Genomic DNA, 14,576 nt, shown 5'->3' on the forward strand with positions numbered 1-14,576 from the left:
TTCCAGAGCACCCCTCCCCCTACACACACACACACACACACACACACACCCACACCACACACCCCCACACCCACCCACACCCCCACACCCACCCACACCCCCACACACACACACACACCCACCCACACCCACACCCCCACACCCACCCCCCCCACACACACACACACCACACCCCCCTTGACTAACGAGATTCCCAAGCTCTGCCAGTTGAAGATGTGAACCCTCTCCAGGGACCTCAAAGCCCCTCCTTGAGGGCCGCAATCCAGTCGGGTTTTCAGGATTTCCCCAATGAATATGCATTGAAAGCAGTGCATGCGCATAAATCTCATGCATATTCATTGGGGAAATCCTGAAAACCCTCCCCCTCAAGGAGGGACTTTGAGATCTCTCTATGCCATCTGAATACTGGTGAAGGCAGGAGACTTACAGCCTCTGACACTGGTGCCCCCCCTCCCCCCATGGGTGCTCAGTTCATGCCCATGAACTGAGCGTATGAGGAGGGTACCAGCATAGGCAGCTGGGAACATGACACCAACTTCACCAGTATTCAGATGGCCCAGTGCTTCCAGCAGATGTTGTCTTTAGCTAGTAGGGCTTGGGGAACCTCCCGAGATACATCAAGAACGTGGCCTGCTGCATAGTCAAAAGTTTCTGTGAAACTAAGAACTGTTAAGTTGTTGTTTTTTCTTCATACAGTTGAATAAATTGATGGACCCCTGAAAAAGAAGTCTGTTCCCTTGAAATATTGAGATTCTGTACTAACATCCTCTGTTCTTAGGCCCTTTAGAGAGTAATCTAGAATTTGTAATCTGAATACACGGCACTGAAGCCATTGTAAAATTGATTGAACAATCCTAAAATGACATGGAAACCAACCCATGCTCAAGAGTTCAAGGGAGGGGGGAAAGGAGTCTCAGCCTTTGTCAAGAGCAGGAAATGCAGCATTTATTCCTTCTAAAGAACACAGCCCATGCTTTCTTCTTTAGAAACATTTATTGATGCATATTAATGAACATTAAGTTGAGTTAAATATGTAGCTTGCATTGTTTACTGTGCATTATTAAATGTGACCTTTAGGTTGGAAAATAATGCAATGAATGATTCTGCTTTTTTTAATAACTGACTATATTTAACTCTTGTTCTGGGTTCTTTTTTTTCGCAGATATATCTACACATTGTATTTGATGAGTGACAGTTATCTTGGTATGGACCAGCAGTATGATATTTACCTAAATGTCATAGCAGCCAGCATCTCAGCGCAGGTTAATACCGAGGTCTCTGATGTGAAGTAACCGGATCTGAGCAATTCAGCTAGGAAAGCGTGGCCTGCTGGCTCTGTGAACACCACAGACGTTACGTATTTTGCCTCATTTAAATCAACTTCAAACCTCAAGACGACTAGCAAATGGAAAATGGCTGTTATACCAACTCAGAATGTCATCGAGTTAGCCATGCTGGCCTTATACAAATGTTGCCTTTTGTAATTTTTTCACTGTAAATATCTATAGTTGTAAAAGCAGACTTTCTCTCTATTTATGTACATGGCAAAACTGTATTTTTGAGGGATCAAACAAGAAAGTAATTGATTTTTTTTTTATCAATTGTGTATCCTAAGGATAATATAAATACCTGATAGGCACAACACAGTTTTGTTTACATTGCATAGTTGGGGAGGGACGGGATCATTTTTTGACAAAATTGTAGCAAGAGATACAAAGAGCTGTTAAGATAGGTAATTGCATCTGTCATGCTGGTTTATGGAATCAAGTGTCCTTTTTCCATTGTTGAAGTTCCAGAATTTTACTACGTTCCAAATGCAGAAAGGAAAAAAAAAGCAGAGAAAAGTCGTTATTTATATTTGACAGACCACAGCGGTTGATTTTTTCCCCATATACAGTTCTAACTCCTTTGAGAGTCTGACATTTGCATTGTTTTCTTTGTATTTTGTTTTTAAGATGTTAATTCCGGTGGGTATCGTAAAGGGATCCCCGGTAGAAAAAAAAACAAACTTTTGCAGCCTTAAACATTATAAACAAATTTGCTGCTAAGATATGATTCCTAAGCACAGAACACACTTTTGTTTGATATTATACAAAAATATTTGGGAAAGTCTGTATTTATTATAATTGTAATTAAAGTTAGATTACAGACATTAATAGATTAACTTTAAAAATAGATATAAAGGGGTAATTCATTACCTAGTAAATTTCCACAAGTCACCTCATATCGAGCAGAAACACCTGAATTTCCTGGTATTTACATTGTGGCTGGGCCAGGCCCCAGGTAAGTGGGAAACCCGGCTCGGGCCACAGGTAAGATTTTTGATGCGCCTTTTATATGGTTGGTGTAAGGAAAACCTGGACACTGGATTCTTACAAACAAAACTTCACCGGGTTTATTAAGACAAAAGAAAAAAGTCCCAAAACAGACAGTTGTTTCTCACAGGCACCAATTATGCAGTTCCTTCCACTTAGTTCCAGTGCACTCTATCTGTGCTCAAGTTCAGGGACTGGACAGTCCTTGTCAGCAAAAAAGATAAATCAAAATCAAATCAGGCTTTTCAGCCTCTCAAATGCCCCAATCCTCCCTCCTTAGGGCAGCTAGCTTCTATTAGCACCAGTTCTTGCCAGCACTGGCTGAGCACTGCAGGTACCAGCCCTTCTTTCAAGTACTTTTCCCACAGAAAGAAAAAAAAATGTTTTATCTGTCACTGTTTTTCCTCTCTAGCACTTTGTCCCCTCTAAGGACTTTCACAGCCCTGCTTTGCAGGCTGTGTGGAGCAAGGTCTTCAGACCTTCCCAAAAATGCCCCCAAAGTTCTTCAGCTTGGTTCTTTGGGAACTGCTAGGTGAGGTTTTAAACACTCTTGGAAACTCAGGCAATGCTGCCTTGTTATTACCTGTAGCTTCAGTTAGGCCTAGGTGTCTTTCGCAAAGACTTTTCTTTTACTCTGTGAGGCAGGCAGCAGCTTCTCATGGGTCATTCACATGTCCATGCCTTCCTCTAGCACACATTCCCCTGGGTCAGTCTCACTGGATCATCTTCCCCATCCTGTATCACTGGGCTATAGTCCATTAGGTCTCCTGTTTCACCTTCCACCTCCCATCCCCCTTCCTGGGTGTTTGGGACAGATTCAAAGGAGGATTCCTCCTGGCTGGAACTAACCTCTAGCCCTACCTCCCAAGGTTTATATGAGGTGTTACCATACCTTTCTGAAGGGAATATTCCTGCCCTTCCTTTCTGACCTGGAACAAAACTCCTGTTTTGTGGATAAGGGAAGTTTTCTGCTCTGCTCCTCGTGTGCCTGCCTTCCTCGTTAGAGTCAGCTGAGGGTAATTTATTCACCTGACTTCCTCCTGCTTGAGGCTTACCTGACTGCCTAACCTTGTAGCAAACTCCACCCCCTTCTTTGTGGACTCTCTGTTTCTCCTTAGCTCTGGGAAAGGAGTAATAGTGTTTTCTGTGCCCTCCCTGCCTGAATTTCTGGCTGTGACATCACCTGCCTTTTCTCCCTTCCTTCTTGCTGTACTAAACTCGTGCTTTTAGCAGGGTGTACAGGCTTCATCTTAGGGATTGCAGGTTTAAGGGCTGTACTTTTGACTGGGCTAGCAGTCTTTTTAACTGTGACAGGAGCTTCCCTGTCACAACATGCAGTTATAATTCTGGAAGAATGCTCCTTGCTGCAAATCAAAATAGGAAAAGTAAAAAAGACGGAATAAATACAAAAGTCAAAAATTCATTGATCTGTTCCTGTAGGAAATGCCCAGGGCAGACTTTTCTGATCAGAGCAGCTACAACCATCAGTGAGGCAACTTTCAAATCTTCTTGTGCGGTTGCACAGTGTATAGACTGGTCTTTACACCTGTGTGAACATAATTGGCCTTTGGAAAATGTCCCCTTGTACCAAACTGCAGTATCAAGTGGACTTAGCTTGTACTTACATGGGTCATACGACCAAATTTCGGCGTTAGTCTAATAATGACCATGCAGTCATTTTGCCATTAGCACGTTTGCCCCTACGCTAATCAAATAACCGATTGCCACCTACTCTCCACCCCCATACCTGCCCCAGCACTAAAAAGTATTTAGCGAGTGGGTAGCACGCACTGATGCCAAAGATGCCTGGGCATATCTTGCAATAAGACATGTTAAGTATATGTCGGTGCTTTTTGCAGCTTAGTAAAAGGATCCCATCATTTTCCAGTTTTAAGACTATGGGGCTGATATTTCACTGGTATTTCTGATGTATAGCCAGCGGGTGGTGGACGCTTGAAATGCTGTCCCAGAGGAGGTGGTGACGGAGACTACCATTCTGGGTTTCAAGCGTAAGTTGGATGTATACCTCCTTGCAAAACACATCGATGGATACGGGTGACCAGGGTCTCCGTCTGGGAGCACCTGGCCAGGCCTCCGCGTGTGCGGGTCGCCGCTATAGATGGACCTAGGGTCTGATCCGGCGAAGGCGTTTCTTATGTTCTTATGTTTGGTACCGAGACACAGAAGCGCTTTCCAATTGGCGGAGATGTTCAGACTGTCTTAATTTTATCCAGTTAACAGTCTGAAAATCACCATTAACTGGCTCCATCCAGGCTTGACCCTTGGACCACTCAGTACTGTCCAAAGAGTGCCAAATGGTCAGAGAACATCTTAACCTCTCTCGCCATCGCTTAACAGCACCTGCTAACTGGAGAAGAGCTTTTAAACATCAGCCCCTTTGTGCGTTGTTCCCTGTCGTGACCTATCCCTGACCTAAAGCCTGTTTATTGGGGGGGTTTCCTGGGTAAAAGTACATTATGTTGTTGATCCCCGTGTGTGCTTGTACCCAGAGATAGGGTGGGCAATTGTCAGAGAACCAATTTGAAAGCTGCCCTGCAAATGTTTTCTCCTTCAGATCCTGCTTCTGATCTGCACTTCCTCTCATACGAGTGGCAGAATAAAGCAGAGCAGTGACTCTGTGGTTTAATCGATCAGAAACAGAGCCGGCCTTTCAATTGTGCAGCCATTTATACATGGCCCTAGCACAATGCTTCTAGACATTCCTGTGCCAATGTTGGGCAGAGGCAGAAGTGTGATATATGCATGTGTATTTTATTTAATACACGAGTATATGTGTAGAGGGGCATGCATACATTTCCCCCAGTTTCAAAGCTTTGTCATATGCATGCTGTGGGGGCTGGATCGAGGAGCTGCTTTTTAAAGGCACAAAATTCGGAATTAAATAGGCACCTTCTTGGACTTTCAATGTGGGCATCCTTTTTGGGTTATAAAATTAACCCCTTTATGTTGGTGATTTCTTTATTGCTGAGCAAGAGACCTAAGAAATAAAGGCCATCTTCAAGAATCTAGATTAATCTGCACTAATGATCATGTTAGATAACGTGTGGAACCTCTTCACCGAATAACGCAAGCAAGTGCAGTGCTTCTCAACCCAGACAGTTGCGTGTTTCTTGTGGATATCCTGAAAACCTGACTATCTGAGTGTGTCATGATCTTAGGAATTGGGAACAGGAATTTTAGACTAAGCTTAGGCCCAAAAACATGGAATATGTCAAGTTACATTCATTAATTTGAACTTTGACTATGAATCATTATTACTCTTAAGTAGTAGAATAAGGGGTCGTGTCATTTCTGATCCCTAATGAGATATTTCCTTCTTTGTTACATATCTGAAGTTTTACAGATGCAATTTGGCATCGTCTCATGATACAAAAAGGATATGCATAATTTTCTTAGTAACAAAAAAGTGAAAAATATTTATACACATTATCAGAAAAATATATATACCATTTCAGGAAATACAGTTATATAGATAGGTACTCTCTCTGAAATATACCAACTTATAAATATCCTTTGAAAAGAGTACACTTCCCCCTCCGTATTCGCGGTTTCCGTATCTACGGATTCACTTATTCACGATTTTAAACCTAAAATTCCTTTTTCATTTTTTGGGCTATTTTAAGCCCTTCCTTAAGCCTTACCTGGTGGTCTAGTGGGTTTTCAGGGCAGGAGCAATCTTCCCATGCTCCTGCCCCGTGCAGATCGCTCACAGGAAATGGCTCGAGAGACTACGGGAGCTCAAGGCAACCATTTCCTGTGAGTGATCTGCACAGGGCAGGAGCATGGGAAGATCGCTCCTGCCTGAAAACCCACTAGACTACCAGGTAAGGCTTAAGGGAGAGCTTTCAGGGCTTAAAATAGCCAGGGGAAGCGGGAGTTAGGGGCAGAACTGGCCCAAATATTAGTCACGTTTTTTTTTTTATTTTCATGGGCCGGCTCTGCCCCTAACCACCGCGAATATGGAGGGGGAAGTGTATAAAGAATTTACGTTATAGAAATGCTCTTACCAGATATGCAGTGGTACATGGATTTTCACAAAACACATGCGCTGAACATCTTTGCAGTTCCAAACCTGATCCAGAAGTGCAGCATAAAATCCTGGTATGACAAAACCAATATGTAACGTATCACTGCACAACATAAGACAATTTTCATGTATTTATGTGCAGATGGGCATAAGTAGCTGGTTCTAAGAAGACTGCTTCCATAATGAGGGCTTAAGATGATGGGAGAAGCAGGCACTTATTTCAAGCCTATTCTATCAAGAGAAGTAGGCTCTTAGGGCCAAAATCTGTAAAGCAAGTCTAAAATCTAGGCGTGGTTTAGACGTCCAGCCGAGTGCAATTCTATAATGCATAGACGCACTATAGAGAATCGTTCTCAGCGTTAGACATCCTTTACAGAATTTGACCCTTACTGTTCATTATAGAATGCCAGTGCAAGGGGCAAAAAAAGCACGCCTACTTTTAAGGTGCATTCACACCAACCTATGGCTGGTTTTAATAGTCACAGCTAGATGTTAACCAGAACATACCTAAAGTATAGAATACTATAAATTACTTGTGTGTTTGTGTGCTTCACCCAAAACATGTCACGTACTTTTCCCGTAATTAGGGTTTCATTAAGAACTTGTTTCATGTGGCTGAAATACCCCCATTTATGTACATTCCCGCCTAGGGGCTCATTATAGAATGTCCCTTGACATGTACAAAATTTACTTTTAAAGACATGCCTTGAGTTGGTTATAAAGAAGGACCATCACATACCATTACTGCTGTTAGACCTAAACAGCAATTTGCCTTGAATTGACCAAACCGCCCTCCAAATTATACCGTTATTCTAACAAACCATCTATAATCAGATCTTTCTGTAGCACTTTTGGCCAATTGTACGTAAGTGTGACTAAGACACAAAGTTGTTATAATCACCTATATTTATGCTCTTATACAGAGGCTGATCTAAACAGCTTTTTAAAAATTTCAACTGAATCTGTTGTAACAAGACAAAACCAATAAGTAGATCAGTCCCAAAATAGAGGTCCGATTTATTAATGTCAGAAACCTGACGTGGCCATGTTTCATCCACAGGCTGCATCAGGTAGAAACTGCAGGGGGGAAAACCAAGCTCAACTCCTAACAGCACTTCCAGTACACAAAGCAAATCTGGATCTGTTTATTGGTTTTGTTGTGTATATTCTATGGCAGATCTTTGCCTCTTTTTTTTGTGCTGCCTCGGTTGTAACAAGGTCCTTAAAAATCTTTGACTTGTTCCAGCCATAAATGAAATTGAAACTAGGTCCTCTCCACTCTGAAAAAGGAATAGCCCTCCCTCCATACCCCCACCAACGGGCTTCCCATTCCCAGGCATACCTAACAATCCTTGGTGGTTCAGAGGTGGAGTTAGGGTAGGAGTGATCCTCATTCAGTCCTGCATTTGCCTCCACTATTGGTAAGCTAGACCCAGTTCTGCTCTCAAAATGGCTGCCATCATCTTTACCTTACAATCGTAAAATGGCTGCCATGACTTTCACAAGATTGCCACTAAAGAGCTATTTTGATAGTGGATCTGGCAAATGGGGATCACTACTGCCTCAACTACACCTCTAGACCATTACAGATTTAAACTAGGGGTAGTTGGAAGGGAAGAGGGCTGCTCCTAATAATGGAAGGAGGCTGTTCTGTTTGGGGAAGGGGTCTAGATGACTTTTGTCTATAGCCAAATAGAAGCAATAGGTTCGGCCTAAACTGAACACAGGCAATAATATCTTTTCAACCTTGCCAAAAAGAGGCTAAAACAAATTTTGATGCAGTTTTGGGCTGAAACAAAAACCGAGTTACTCTGTATGGTCAGTACATTATTTAAATATAATAGTTTGGTCTCCTGTCTATATTAATCTTTTCCTGATTAGAAAAATAGTCTCTTCCAAGTCTATTGCTTCTTGCAGTTAAACATCTTTAGAGATCTTAGGAACAACCAAATATGGCATTTGCAAATCAGATATAAATTAGGTTTCCTACTCATACTTTATATAAAAATACATAAGGGCAATTTCTGTAACTGGATGCCCCAAGAATGCATGGTGGAAGCCTATTTTACAATGGCATCAGAATCCAGATTCTGCCATATAACACTAGCTTAACTCTGTATCAGCGTGCCGTAGATTCCCACAGACCAGCCATAGACCTAAATTCAGCAGGGACGTGCATAACTTATCATATTCTGTGTTTAAGTGGATGCTCCAGCCATATGCCCATCCCTTTGTATTTACACTCTATGCCGCTTACAGACACGTGGTTATAGAATAGCGATTAGGCGTCCTGCAAGCAGTTCCATGGGTTAGTGTGGACCTACATATATATTTGCTAGTATTTTGTAAACGTACATGCTTCAAGGGGGTGTAAGTTTTGGTTCCCAGTTACAGAATTGTCTTTATCGTGGACAACATTCAGCGGAAAAAAACTAAAGTGGCCGTCAGGTCTTTGGCAAACTGAGGTTTTGATCAGGACTGAGACCTCCTCAAAATAAGGGAATCTCTTTTTTTTTTTTGTAGAAACTGTATACATTGGTCCAGATGTCATAAAAAGACAATACTTGGTGACAAAACCGTACCTCCATGCACTTGCCTAACTTTCAAGACGTTTGTCGAATGCTGGATTTTCTTGAATTCTTAATTGTCCACTGTGCATTACCTTTTTTATGCTTATAGGAAGCAATTCTATAAGTTGACGCCTTGTTTTTGGAGTCAGAAATGAGCAGATTAGTGCCAATTCTACAACAGTTTCAGGGCGGGCCTAACCCATTATAGAACACAAACACAAAGCCACATTGGCACGCCTAAAGTTGGACGTGCCTACTTGCGACAGGTCAACGAATAGCATAAGTGGGCATGCCTAAGAGCACCATGCAGGGCACAGAACTCATAGTATTCTCTAAGTTGCCTATTTCACTTGGTGACATGCCTACACGTCACCCACACATACAGCCCTCTGACTGCTTAGAACACCTAGCATTTACCTGTCATCAATCCCTTATATAAGCACTACAATTCTATAAATTAAGTTCACGATTGACGCCTAAACTTAGAGGCCAGCTTATAGAATTGCCTTATTAATTTTTTAGATAAATGTGAACAGTAAATACTTAATAGCATTAGAAATGAACATGCCTCAAAAATTGAACAAAAGTGGACAATCTGTATTTCAAGGACTTGATTAGGGCTGGTTATTAGCTGTGTAGCCCAAAAGAGCAGGAGGAAACTGCCAGGCCAAAAGATCATTTGTTTACAGTCATAATGTATTTTTCTTGAATAAAAGCTACGGAGCACTTTTTTTCTTTGCCATTTGGGTATGGAGTATATATAATCTACATAGGATTTATGGTGAACTGAAGAGTTTGTTAGCAAAGATGTCTGAATGATCACACAATTCTGATTTGTTTGCTTTGTTAAATAGTTATAAATATTAAAAATGAATCAAATTGCCATCTCCTTACAATGAGGCTGTTTGTTTAATTGTGTTGGCTGTGTGTTGTAAAGGGATTTCTGAAACTGAGTTTCTATGAAAGTTTCAATTAGATTTTAGATTTGCACACCTTATTAACAGATGAAACATAACACTTTCTGTCTTTTCTCCATTTTCAGAAGCTACTGATTTACACTGTGAGAGATGGAGAGAGGTTTAATACAAGTTCATCATTACATAAAAATTTTTCATGAAGTAAAAGGAAAGCTTAGAGAAATCTAGCTGGTAGGAAAGCATTGTCAAACAAAAACTTTTGAAAAAATTATCCTATGTTATGCTATTACTGCACTGAGCAAAGGGCTGGATTTACTAATATGTTTTAACATTAATATATGGTGTTTCACTTTAACATGCTTTAACACTTGTTAATGTCTAACAGCGCATATTCATATAAGAATAGCCGTATTGGGTTAGAGTAGACCAGTGGTCCATCAAGCCCGGTATCCTGCTTCCAACAATGGCCAAGCCAGGTCACTTGTGCCTGGCAGAAACCCAAATAGCAGCAACATTCCATTCTACCGACCCCAAGGCAAGCAGTGTCTTCCTCCGTGTCTATCTCAATAGCAGACTATGGGCTTTTCCTCCAAAAACTTGTGCAAACCTTTTTTTTTTAAAACCCAGCAACACTAACCACTGTTACCACATCTGCTACGAGTTCCAAAGCTTAACTTTTATTGAGTGAAAAAATAATTTCTCCTATTATTTTAAAGGTATTTATATGTAACTTTGAGTGTCCCCTAGTCTTTGTAATTTTTGAAAGAGTATAAAATCAACTCACTTGCACCTGTCCTACACAACTCAGTATTTTGTAGACCTTAATTGTATACCCCCTCAGCTTTCTCATTTCCTAACTGAAAAGCCATAACCTCTTTAGCCTTTCCTCATATGAGAGGAGTTCCATCCCTTAATCATTTTGGTTACTCTTTTTGAACCTTTTCTAATTCCGCAATATCTGTTTTGAGAAACGGCAACCAGAATTGAGCACAATACTCAAGGTCTTTAACCTCTAAATAGATCATTATAGAATAGCTGTAGGAAGGCAAAGTGAAGGTCAGACTTCTTCAATGAAGTGGTAATCTCTTAGTGGGCCTGCCTTATATAGAAACATGATGGCAGATAAAGGCCAAATGGCCCATCTAGTCTGCCCATCCGCAGCAACCATCTCTTTCGCTGAGAGATCCCGCGTGCCTATCCCAGGCCCTCTTGAATTCAGATACAGTCTCTTGTCTCTACTACCTCTTCCGGGAGACTTTTATTTCCTTATCACTATTTATGTTCAGTTTTTTGAGTTCATGTTGATTTTCACGCATATATGTAGACAGTTTTGATCCAAAACAGATCAAATAGATTTGTACCCACAAAAATACATATGTATACTCTGGAAGAAAGACAGGAGAGAGGGGATATGATAGAGACGTTTAAATATCGCTGGAGGGAGAGGTGATAGGTTCAGGAGCAATGTAAGAAAGTACTTCTTTACAGAAAGGGTGGTAGATGCGTGGCATAGTCTCCCAGTACAGGAAGTGTAGGACAGCTTAGGGGGAGGAGGAGACAGTGGATACCCTGGATGGGCCATTTGGCCTTTTTCTGGCATTATGTTTGTGTTTCTAAATGCAAAATACGTCTCCCACTTGTCTATATTAAGTAACAATATGAGCGTTCACTGGATGTACAAAGTAGGCGTTTTCGAGTGAGGTTATTCTGACGCAGCGCTTATGCAAAACAAGGTCTTGCAAGGACTCTTGAGAACTGGACACAATGATTGGAGTATAGTGTGGGTCATTCACTAAGTTGGATTACAATCATCGCTTGACCTATGGAAGAGTAATTGAAGGTTCACCGATACGCCAACCTTCCGTAGTTGCGAGGCTTTTTTTTTTTTTTTAGATAAGTGTTATTGACCTTACAACAAATAACCTTCACAATTATATAAACACTGTCTTTATTCAGTAACTTTTGTTGGGAGCATTATTATAAACCTGTTTTTTGGGCCAGAGCTTTTTTTTTTCTCCCTTACTAGTGGGGAGTTTTTTTAATCTCTGGTTTGTTTCCGGAGCAGGCCTATGATTAGGAACTGTAGCCCTTATAGACCCTGTTTGCATCTGGGGACGTTTGTCTAAGTGGCTGGTTTTGAGGCCTGGTGATGTATTTTGCATTTAGAGATTTACTGGTTTGCTAATAGTGTGTTTCCATGTTGCCAGAACTGGTATTTCCTAGTACAGAGTAGTGATTTTGGTCCCTAGGAACTTTTTCTCAAGAACAGCAGAATACCATCAGCCATAAGATCAGCAAAACAAAAGTTCTGTATAATCCTGAACGGTAAAATCAAAACCAGCTTCTAGCGCCCATAAAGTAAAAGTATCTCCTTTATTACCGAGTGCTCCTTAGCACTGAAAATGAGCGCCCCCCCCTCCCCCTCCCCGATATCTATTAAAATTTCATTGTTATTAGTGGCAAAAAGTATTTAAGAATGAACCAAATCTCTGGCAGGAAACTAAACCCACCAAAAATTAGAGTCCCACAGTGAAAAGCCCTCCTAAACACAGATACATTAAAGGGGTTTCTTCAGTTTTGTACTCATGGGAAACATGCTCCATGCATCTCTTGTTATTGCAAGAGTTCTGTTCAAATTCTCTTGTCTTTGTTTTAAATCAATATTTGGGTTGGCCCCTACGTATTTGGTCTCTCATTTTAAACTGAACTGTTCTAACAGGCCTACTCGTAATATTCATATCTTCACTTATCCTACAATAAAGGCCTGTCGATATGAAAGATTCTTGGCTAGAACTCTTGCTTTCCAGGCAGGTAAATTAAAGGTTGGGTAATATCATTATGCATTCTTCATCCTACTTCAGTTTTAGAAAATTAGTAAAAACAAAATTATTTGATTTGTAAATTAAGGGTTTACTTTTTTATTTTTAAACTGTATGTACATACTGATGATTTTATATTGTATTTTATTCCCTGATTGTCCAGCACTTCTTTTTTTATTTAAATCTTTATTATTTTTCAAATATTAACAGTGCATTACAAAGAATTTAAATATAAATGAATCAGGAAAAGCACTTTAAATATACAAACATTTTGAAAACAATCATTTTCTCCTCTCTCTCCCTTTCACCAATAAAAGTAGAAACACTTAAATAATTTCAATAAATAATAATGCTTCCCCCCTCCCTCCCTCCCTCCCTGGATGCATAAGGAAATCAACTAAAAAGAAAAGGTACATGACAGCTAATGTGACACAATAAATGATGTCAATGGGCACCACACCATTTTAAATGCATTATATATCCCAAAAATTCAGCGTTCATTCTTTTATACTTGTAACTGGAACATAAGTTCGCCCACCATAAAGTATAATTGTAAACCGCCTCAAACTATTATGGCTTTGGCGGTATATAAGAACAAAATTAGTATTATTATTATAATGTTGCAAGTACCAGTAAATATACTGGGCTAAATGACATTTCCATGGATGGGACTGTAGCTGTTAAGTCATCCTGATGTAAAGCCAAAATGTACATATTCCTTTCGACTCTGCACTGTAATGTGTCTGAAATCTGCCTGTTGGCTGCAGTTGAGAGAACAGAAGGTTTGTCCAGCGAACACTGCAGTAGTTGTATCCATGCCAAGACAATTTGGAGTGATGATGGTGCTTGTGCTTTGCAAAGCCAATATCTGCATACATTGTGATGGCATCCCGGGCAGTGTTTAGTGGAGCTGACGCCATGTCTTGCCCTAGTGAAGAGAAGAAAGAGAGAGCAGCGACTGCTTTGCGAGGACAATAGTGATTTTCCCAGAGTCCCAAGGAGCAGTGTGGGTTTTGAACTCACAAACTCAAGGTGCTGAGGCTGTAGCTTCTAAACACACTGTCATACTCTCCCCCTGACAATGCTGTTTCCAGCATTCAGGCAAGGTCTGCATACAGCACTGATAAATGAAAATCATCTAGTTTGCAAGCAGAGATGAATTGGCTATTTTTGCGCTCTCACTTTTCGCCACACTGCACTTCAGGGCCACTGGCTTTCTGTCATATTTCTTTCTTTAAACCGAATTAGGCAGTATATGAAATGCCAATATTCATAAACACAGAATTAGGGTGTAAGTAGTATTGTAATAAGGGGGGTAAGGGAGTTAGGGACCACCCCAGGCGTCGTCTTGGGTCAGACCAGTGGTCCATCCTGCCCAGCAGTCCGCTCACGCGGCGACCCTCAGGTCAAAGATCAGTGCTCTAAATGAGTCCAGCCTCACCTGCGTACGTTCCAGTTTAGCAAGAACTTGTCCAACTTTGTCTTGAATCCCTGGAGGGTGTTTCCCTACCTGCATACATTATGGTTCAGCAGGAAATTGTCTAACTTTGTCTTGAGTCCCTGGAGGGTGTTTTACCCTATAACAGACTCCAGAAGAGCGTTCCAGTTTTCTACCACTCTGTATATATATATATATATATATACTATACATTTATACATATATATAAATCCTAAGTCAGGGGTATCCAACCTGTGGCCCCGGTCGAGGGTGATACAGTGTTTTCCTCTGCTGCCCCCGGGTGTTTACTGTCTTGCCAGCTCCCTCTTCTGTCTTGCTGCAGCATCTGCGCATTTATGCGGCCCCAGAAACATTTTTTCCAGCCAATGCGGCCCAGGGAAGCCAAAAGGTTGGACACCCCTCTTCTAAGTGGTTTACATTCAGGTACTTTGTCATCGTTCCCTATCTG

The 14,576-nt window shown here is 41.1% G+C and overlaps 1 protein-coding gene across 3 annotated transcripts in view; it reads left to right on the plus strand.

Annotated features, from left to right (window-relative positions):
* The window catches only part of ASCC3 (activating signal cointegrator 1 complex subunit 3), a 938,401-nt gene extending 933,057 nt beyond the window's left edge, over positions 1-5,344 (plus strand). For all 3 annotated transcript variants that reach the window (XM_033936490.1, XM_033936487.1, XM_033936488.1), the window contains exon 42: positions 1,163-5,344. In XM_033936490.1, coding sequence (XP_033792381.1) covers positions 1,163-1,292 — 130 coding nt within the window. In that variant the 3' untranslated portion in view covers positions 1,293-5,344. The remainder of the gene's footprint in view (positions 1-1,162) is intronic.
* The last annotated feature ends 9,232 nt before the right edge of the window (positions 5,345-14,576 follow it).

This window comes from Geotrypetes seraphini, chromosome 3, assembly GCF_902459505.1.
Source record: "Geotrypetes seraphini chromosome 3, aGeoSer1.1, whole genome shotgun sequence".
Classification (NCBI taxonomy): Eukaryota; Metazoa; Chordata; class Amphibia; order Gymnophiona; family Dermophiidae; genus Geotrypetes; species Geotrypetes seraphini.